We start from the raw sequence: 9046 nt of genomic DNA, 5'->3' as shown, positions 1-9046 counted from the left end.
CTGATTGGTCAGTGACGGTGGTCAATCATGGAATGGGAAAACTGTCATTCGCCACCGCGTATTGAGGCATTTAAGTGATATGGAAAGATGTAAATACCAGCTTCGTGCGGTTTGTTCCCGTTTTAAATGATTTAATGACATCGTGAATGACTTTAGGATAGGTATTAAATTCAAATTGAATATTATAAAAATTGTATTTCTTCATGAGCACTGAATGACAAGACCTATGCCACGATAATACTTGCATGCCTACTGTGGACGACACTTACTTTGTTTTGAAAATATAAAATGGAATGTATCACTCAGCATGCCAACGTGAGTTGGCAGTTGACCGGGTAAAACGAATCTGCAATACGGTAAGTCTTTAACGAACTCGGTTTATTAGATAATGCGAGCAAATTACTTTCAGTTGCTGTTTACACACATTATTCATCTCTCCTACGGGCACTGAAAGCCGCAGGAGAGACTTGAAAACGTGGGATGCAGGACGATGTTACAAGGCCTGGTGTACAGTTTGTGTGCTGGAGTCCAAAGTAAGACGCGTGACAGTGCTGTGTTTCGTGGCTAGGCAGAGTACAGGTTAATACAGACCTGATAGTGACAGAATGATCTGTCCTTTCCCGCTGATTAAATTGCTGTACTCACCCGTGCAACCGCAGAGAAGTACTCAGTGTAGCCTCCACTGATGCTATTTGTGTAATTAAGCTGTGAGTCATTAAATTACAGGTTCCTGTTATGAATGTACTGCAAGTGATGGAGGACAAAACCCACAGCTCTTGTTCTATGCAGCAATGTATACCTACAATCACATCAAGTGGATTTTGTCATATATATTGATTACAAATTGATAACTCTTAAAGACCAGCATGTACAACAGAATGGAATATATGGGCAGGTTAATAATTGTTCAGATGTTCCCATATTGTCCAAATCAATTAAAAAGTCCTCAAAACCTCAAAATGATGAATTAGCTTTACCACAATTATAGAAGCCCTGGTTTAAACCCTGTTCCTAACGGGCTTTTTCATTGTCTGTAGTTTAAATCATGTGCTGCTGCCCATGCCCCTTCAGGAAGAAGACTATCTTTGACTGTTCCAAATCATACACTCATTTTTCCCCCACGTTCCTCAATCTACAGCTGCATTTATATTTGAGATGTACTACTACTTTGTCAATATATTGCACGTTAAACAGACCGTCGCAGCCTGTAGAGCAAAATACGTTGTCATCTGTGTGCTCTTGGGAGGTTCAAACTTGTTCATACTCAAGGACACACTGTGGCGTAACTGTGTAGAGGATTGTGGGTCAGAGTGACCACAAAAAGTATGCTGGATGCACTCTTGCAAAAAACAACTGGATGTAGTCGGGCATCTGTGTATTTTTTGACATACTGCTATGTACTATGTCTGGGACACTAAAGCCTTTTCTTGCATACTACGTAGTATAGTAATATGAATACTTGTATGCTGCTTTAACAGGACTTTCTATTGCCTCTAACTCGCCGAGTGATCATTTTACACGTAAATATCACCAAATTGTTTCGAACTCATGTTTATGGTGAGCTTGTCAGACAATGTTTCGAGTATAATGTCACCAGTTCAACAGTTTAGAAAAGACTCTTAAATGACTGCTTGTTAGCATGTAGTCTTGCTGCATTTTAAGCTCCATTTTATACTCAGTCTGTTGTCTGACAATAGAGACAGAAAAAAATGTAAATAAGAACAGTAATGTTGGGACTCTGGCTGCATTAAAATGCAGTATATGTGAGCACAGAGAGCAGGAGAGAAGCAAACAGGTGTAAACAATGGCCAGTTTAGGGTGCACTGAAGCACAATATGAAAACACAGTAATCCACTGTGGGTTTCTTTTGTTTTGTATTGTTTTGTTTTGAGTAGGTACCGCTCTGAACGTGTAAATAATTTTACAGTAGAGTTTAAATATGTAAACAAAAGGAAACAGGCAGCCACATTAAAAGTGGAGATATTTACAGTTCAGTTATTTCAGTTTTAGAGCACTTATTCTGCAGTGCACGAATACAACTAAGCACAATTACTCATAGATTTTAATATTTATATATTATGCAACTCTATAATTCTCCTGTCCCACATCTTAGGGGCAAGTACTGCACTTATTATTCCACTGCATTCATCTGACAGCTTTGACTTACTTTTTAAAAAACTACTTTGTTAACTTATCTTACTTTACTTTTCAGACTACACTTTTCATACGCTTCCTGATCAGTGAAACTTGTGCATCTCCAGACTTGTACATTTTTGAATCTCTGTGGATAAACTGAGGGATTAAGTGTTCCTTTAGGGGAAGAAAAAATCCGTTTCTTCAGATACGGGAGCAGTTTTCTATAAAAAACTCTCGGATTAGCTGGAAAAATGCTTTGTCACAAATACAAAACAGGGCTGTTTTTTCTGAGTTCACAGGACTGCGACGCTACAAACATCATGATATTGCATTGCATGAGAGTATAGACTGCCTTGTTAAACTGTATATAAAGTAGTCGAAATTACCTCAACTTTATTTACAGTAAAATGCAAGATATAATTTTGAAGTTTTTGTTCTTGTTTTTTCACCTCACAGGTCATAAATTTAGCCATCAAATGGGCCACTACTATTTTTACTGATCTTAGAAAACTTTAAATTCATACTTCACTTGAAAAAAACACATGTAGGTCTTAGTCTGTCAAAATAAAAGCGAACCTAAAAGGATATTTTAATTCCTGGCAGCATATATGAGCTTAGAGAGCCCTAGAATCACTTGCTGTCTGCGAGGTTTTAAATTATTCATCAGAACAACTGTTTAAAATGACACCACACATCATTGTTTTTATTTTCACCAAGTTCTCCTCCTCCCCTAAGGCACAAAAAAATCAAAGCCAAATCTCATTAGGAGGTTTGAAACGTGGAGGTGAAACACAACCTGGTGGTAAACACAGCCATCTCCTGCTGAAGGAGAGGCTGGCTGCTGTGTGAGGGGAAGCATCCCAGGCAGGAGAACAGAAGCCAGCAACATGCAGATTTTTAACCCAATTTCTTGTAAGAAACCTTCACAGAGACGGACTTAAAATAATTATTCTTACTGTGCAGTATCATTGCGTTCTAGACAGTGAAGGGCACGGTTATTTAGAAATCTTATCTCAAGTGCACTGCACAGCAAATAATATTGCCTCCCAAAGTGATGCAAGCTGCATGTCCTAATAGAAATATAAAGTACAGTATTGCCTTTGATTTTCCATGAGTGATCAAGGATAGTGTACAAGATGCAGTGCTTGCCATAATCAAGTGTAATCACTCTTGATTTGGCAGCAGCCCTTTAAGTTTCTCTGTCTGTTGCTGCATCAATGATCTGCTCAGCTAGAAGATGGCCTGCGCAGGCTTCTGGTCTGTCTTTGATATTTCCACCACTGCGTTGGGGCTTAAGCAGTCAGATGAGGCAATTTTGCCTTTCATCTTTCTTTTTTTTCCCAATCTCATTCTTAGCTGTCAGTACTTAATTAATGTTTGCCGCAATTTTCAACCTTCACTGCCGATGACAGAGATGGCGCGCGGCTATTTTTATTATCAACTCGTTCCATGGAGCCAGACTTTGGCTTCTAGTTTGTATTCTGAGCCTTGTGACAGAACTGATGTGGGCATTTGGGAAAAAAGCATATGCCGTCATAGGCCAAGCTGCATATGAAGACTGATGCTATCACAAAGTCGTTTAGGGTCATAATTTACGAGAATGTTTGAGATAAGGATTATAAAAACTGTCAGGTTCAAGGCACTTGGCCCTCTTCCTGATAAAATAAATGTCTGGTTTTTAATTTCCATAAATCCATCCATACTATGCTGACTATAAGAGCTTCAGTAAATCTGAAGTCATGTAATGAGCTGAATGAATATCAAAGAGTGAGAGAAAATATTTCATTTCGCTTCAACAAGATTTTGGCAACCTGTGAAAGTGTTACCCAAGGTGATTTCCACTCATGCCATTTATTCGTAACAGGTAGTGTTCAATTGAAACAAATCGATATTGTAAAAGTGAAAGAAACACAGCAGATATGAGGGCGTATACGTCTCTGAGTTATTCACGGAGGAGTGTATGATGAAACCTGTGGGTAACTGCTCCGTCCACACACAACTTTTGTAAAATAAGTTCATCCAGTACAACCAGATCAGGTACAAGATTCGAGAATCTTCTGAGCTGCCTTGGATGGGGAGGAAACGTTGGCTTCCATTGATGGTCTTGTACTGAAAATGGAGCGTCCCAGTTTTGTTATATCATTACAGCACATTCACAAGTTTCAAAATGGGAAAAAAGTCTCGACAACTGCACAAACAGTTTTTTTTCTCTCTTTTGTTTTTTTTTGTCCCAAGACTCAATGCATAGGATTATACAGTTAGAATACAGTATTTCAATGTGTTTTTACAAAGATTTATATGGTATAGGAACAAGAAATAAAAATAATAACTGCACAGCAGTAAGAAAGATCATTTGTCGAGTTAGATAGTCATTTATCGTACACACTGTGGATAGCTTAGAAACACAGGGCAAAAAATTAACACCATTGGAACAGTTTGCGCTATATTCAGTCTACATAAGGATACCCTTTTGACTTCAGACTAATTTAGGAATGCCAGACATTTTCAAGGAAACCCAAATCACATTGGCCACTGTTTTACATTTATTCATTTTGGCTTTTTGCCTTAGCCACCAAAGTCCTACTAAGCACACACCACAGACACCCAAAGGAAATGCACACATCAAAACTGCACCAGAAAAGAAATCATACTGAAATGTCTTCAGCCTATTGGCACGCAAACGGCTTGGCAGCAGGGCATCTAGCCATTTAGACAGCACACATAAGATCACGAGTCCAAGTACATTGCTGTGTCTATAGCACTATCATCATCATATCACCTAGGTTACCAATAGAATAATTTAGAAACAATATATATGTATCATCCTACTCAATAAGGCACGTTTTTCGGTTAAAGAAAGGCTCTGAAAGAAGCTTCTTGCATCAACTCTGTCAGTGAGAAAGGAGTCAGCAGTAAACAACAGCAGAGACAAGGATGGAGTCTGCAGTCGGCATGCAATTAAGATCAAAAGCCTCCCCTGCTGATTCCATTATACAGAGTGCCACTCTGCACTGCGCTGAGTGGGCAGTGCCAAGTGCTGTGGTCGGAATGCCAGGGTGCCACGCTGAGACAGCAGGCAGGCAGGCTCGAGGTCTGTGCGAACCTCACTCTAGCCAAGCAGAATCGTTAACATTCTGGGGTCTCCTGGAGCTCGTTATGCTCTGTCAACTACACACATCCATGATCAGATACAGGGAGTACAATTAAATCATCTGTCAACAGCAAGACCACAATTAGGGATGGAGTTTAATGGCCCAAGAAATATCAAAACTCTCATTCCGACGCCGTCGACGGCTTCAGCTCTGACATTGACATATCAATATTCCAATTACTATAACAATTATGTACATGATTGAACCCAACCTCCCCAACATCATACAAAAGGCCTAAAACCACTATAATTTGTTCCGAACATGCCATTGAACTACCAACTGCATCTCTGCTAGATATTAACATCAGCAATGGCTATTTCATAGCTTTAGAGGCAGAATGCTTGAAGAATATTTGGAACATTACATGGCTATACTAAAAGAAAATGGCACAAGAAATCATAAACGCAAACAACGCATGAGTCAATTTGGATAGTTTTCTAAACATATTGCTGAATGCTACTGTATGCAAATACATTTCGTAAGCTAATGCGACTGTTGATAGTGGCTCATGGTGTTACTGACATTATTGCAGGGCTAATATGAGTGACATGGCTCCATGGCAGAATGAAGTTGCTTCTTGCTGACACTTAAAGGAAAACGTTTTTATAGTAAAAAAGAAAAAAAAAAAAAGAAATATCTGAATAGTGTCATTAACTGAAATATCTTAAAAAAACATCTGAAATGTCCTTCTGTGCTTTAGTTGAAGTGGAATGTTTCATGGCACTGTACAATAAAGGGAGACAGACTGTGCTATTATCGATTTCCACAAGCACAAATGGCGGTCCAGCTTGAAGCAAATCTGAGTCAAAAGCAAAATATTTAACTCAAATTTTCTGAAACTACCCGTGACCTGTCATTCATATGAGCCTGTACATTGCTAGATTTAACCAGTGTCCTTGGGAGGACCCTTTGGTCTCTGTCATAAAGCTCGGTGTGAGCGCAGGCTCCAGTGTGTTGCCGGTATGGGGGTTTTAAATGACAGAAAGCAGGCGTCCATTTGCCCTCACGCCTGACAGTAGGCATCCTGTGTGTGCACGCAACATTCCCACACATTCACACACAAACACACACTCAAGTTTAGCAACACACCCTCTTGTTCACATGTTGCACTTCACACAGACATCGACGCCCACACAGGCTAATAAAAACACTATCCACACCACAAGGTGATCCATTTAAAAAGATATTTTTTTTCCTTATAAAAGCTTTCCGCATAAAGACTGCACAATAAAAAAAATATATAATACAACTCTTAAAACCTTTTCTACACAGAGAGAAATTGAACATCTGATTATCTCCTATGCCAGTGCTCCACAGAGGGGCTTAATTCTCAGAGAGTTCTCCCGCACTGCATTGTGGGAGCAATATTCAGTGAAGCATGAGTGAGCGCGCAGACCTTTAAGGTTTGGCAAGTGAGCTTTAAGGCGTACCTCTGACAGTGTAACCCATCATTTTCTTCCCCTTTTTTTTGCTCTCTATCTGCATTTCATTATTCCGTTACTCCACAGAACAGAAAATTGCCCCTAGCCGAGTTGTTCAATATAGACGCCCACGAGTCCCTTCTCACATTTCCCTGTTTCTAAGTTTTATTCTCTGAAAAGAAGAAATAAGCTCCTGTAGTCACTGGTGATATCCCTCCCTCCCTCTTTCCCTCCCTCCTCCACTCAGTGGGTTAGAGATCAGTCACTTTGTTTCCAGGGCGGCTGTTATCATCTGGAGCCGCAGGGTCAGCTGTTTACTCTGGGCAGCTGGGTCCTCGTCCAGGGATGCGATGATCTGAAAGGGGATGGAAGGTGAGAAGGACAGAAATGGAGGAGAATGGCAGAGAAGAAGGAAATAATAGGCAAAGAGGGGCCAGAGGAGGGATCGGGTTGAAGGACAGCAGTGGAGCAAAGAACAAGGAGAAGGGGACGGATGGAGAAGAGGCGCGGACAAAGGGGAAGAAAAAGGGAGGAGAGTGGGAGGAGAGGATTGTGTTATTTGACATCAACAGTCACGTCATATAAGCTGTTATTGTTTGCGAGCCCCACTTAGGGGAGACTGACAGCCCCATTTGTTTATCCAACTTGTTCATTAGGTTTTGTTTATCCCCTTTCGTGACCTCAAGTGGCAACGCACAATGGACGTTTAAAAATCAATTCCCAGAGCAATTTTCCAATTCACATCCCACAGAAATGCTTTCAATTAAAATTTCATACAATCACTCTTCTGGCATATCAAGAATGAAGAGAGAAAAAAAGGAAGAGCAATAATATAGTGGGCAGTAGTGCATTCACTGGAATAGCCTCCTTTGGGTGCGATAGGAAAGAGAAGGGCCTCTTACCCCATCATAGTATTTGCTGGCGTACTGGTAAAGCTGATGGAGGGCCACTTGTGTGTTCAGTTTGTCTGTGTGAGCCTGGAGAACATAAAGGACAATTTAAAGGTTAAAGAGGAAACCATAAAAACTGCACAGGGCTAAATAAAGTGCTTTTCTTTCCTGGTGTGATAAGTAACTCAGCTTGCAGAGGCAATGGAGAAGCACCATAAAGAGAAACACTGTGACCTCTGCAAAGAACCCTGCAAGTATTACTTACACCAGGCAATATAGTTAAAACTCTAAAGAGTTTCATGAAATAAAACCCTGTTTTGATTCTATATTGCTAGAGGGCAATTAGTGGTGTAGTTTTTGTATTACAGCAAGATCAGTTTTCTTTGGCTGCACTTTAACACATACTTCTGGTATATTTCTGACAAACTAGTGTGGCACAGTAAGGAAATACAGTTTTACTTTTCCCCAAAAGAAAATGTTATGTGCAGCAGATTCTAAATAAACACAAAAAGGCAAAAAGTTATGCGACTCAATTCTATGGATTGTACATGCTGCATGAAACTTTCCTAGTTAACTCATTAGAACAAAATCCTTGCTCTAAATGTTAACTACAACTCCCAATTTGCATTTTGGCCAGAAATCAACAAGCTTTAAAAGTGTTACATTCACTCCTAATGATGGGCTAAAATCTAGAACTGAGTTTACTCTATTAAACCACAATTTCTGCTACCATTAAATGGGCCACGTCTGAAATTTGAAAACAAAGTGACAGATGTGTTTCTCACCCGCGACACCTCTGCCAAATGAGTGTTCATATCCTGGTCACTGACGGGTACCATCTGCCTGATGCCCTTGTAGTAACTACACACAACACACACAGAGAGGAGAAAAGCGGTGGTAATTGCTGAATGATGTAATTGTTAATGAAAATTGTTTCGCAGTCTGGAGGCATTCTAAACTCTAAATGAAAACAGATGGAAAGCACTCACTCGTCCACCATCTTCTTGTAGGTGGAGATCTCCTTTGCATAGAGTAGTTTGTTACTTGGAGAGTCCTAGAGACACAAAAATGGATGTACAGCAGTGAAAATAATGGCACTTCAGAGTAACTGACCTATGACATTCCACTTCTTACTCATTTAACTTCTCATGTAATCCACTTTGTTGTCATCTTGTTCATCTTTTCTCCCATCTTTCCTCTTGCTCTTTCACCTCACACCTTCCCTCCCTCCCTCCCTTCATTCACTCCCACTAACCCGGCTGAGTTTGTGCTCGCTCTTGGTGCAGGCATCCATGAAGGTCTGGGCGATGACGGAGAGCGAGGCGTCCACCACTTCAGACACGTGGACATCAAAGGTGAAGTGGGGATTCTTGAGGATGTTCACCCAGAACCTCAGAGGCAGGCTGCATGTGGGGAGGAAAAAAAGAGCGAGAAATCAGCCTTTCAT

The 9046-nt window shown here is 40.4% G+C and overlaps 1 protein-coding gene across 3 annotated transcripts in view; it reads right to left on the bottom strand.

Moving 5' to 3' along the window:
* Nucleotides 1-4056: 4056 nt before the first annotated feature.
* plxnb2b (plexin b2b) overlaps nt 4057-9046 on the bottom strand; it is a 122020-nt gene continuing 117030 nt past the window's right edge. For all 3 annotated transcript variants that reach the window (XM_051951951.1, XM_051951953.1, XM_022215954.2), the window contains 5 exons: nt 8855-9002; nt 8589-8653; nt 8385-8460; nt 7612-7686; nt 4057-7064 (listed from right to left, as the gene is read on the bottom strand). In XM_051951951.1, the coding sequence (XP_051807911.1) occupies nt 6972-7064; nt 7612-7686; nt 8385-8460; nt 8589-8653; nt 8855-9002 (457 nt within the window). In that variant the 3' untranslated portion in view covers nt 4057-6971. The remainder of the gene's footprint in view (nt 7065-7611; nt 7687-8384; nt 8461-8588; nt 8654-8854; nt 9003-9046) is intronic.

This window comes from Acanthochromis polyacanthus, chromosome 8 (assembly GCF_021347895.1).
Source record: "Acanthochromis polyacanthus isolate Apoly-LR-REF ecotype Palm Island chromosome 8, KAUST_Apoly_ChrSc, whole genome shotgun sequence".
NCBI classification, from domain to species: Eukaryota; Metazoa; Chordata; class Actinopteri; family Pomacentridae; genus Acanthochromis; species Acanthochromis polyacanthus.
The sequence above is the reverse complement of the archived record's forward strand: the minus strand, read 5'-3'. Positions and strand labels throughout refer to the sequence as shown.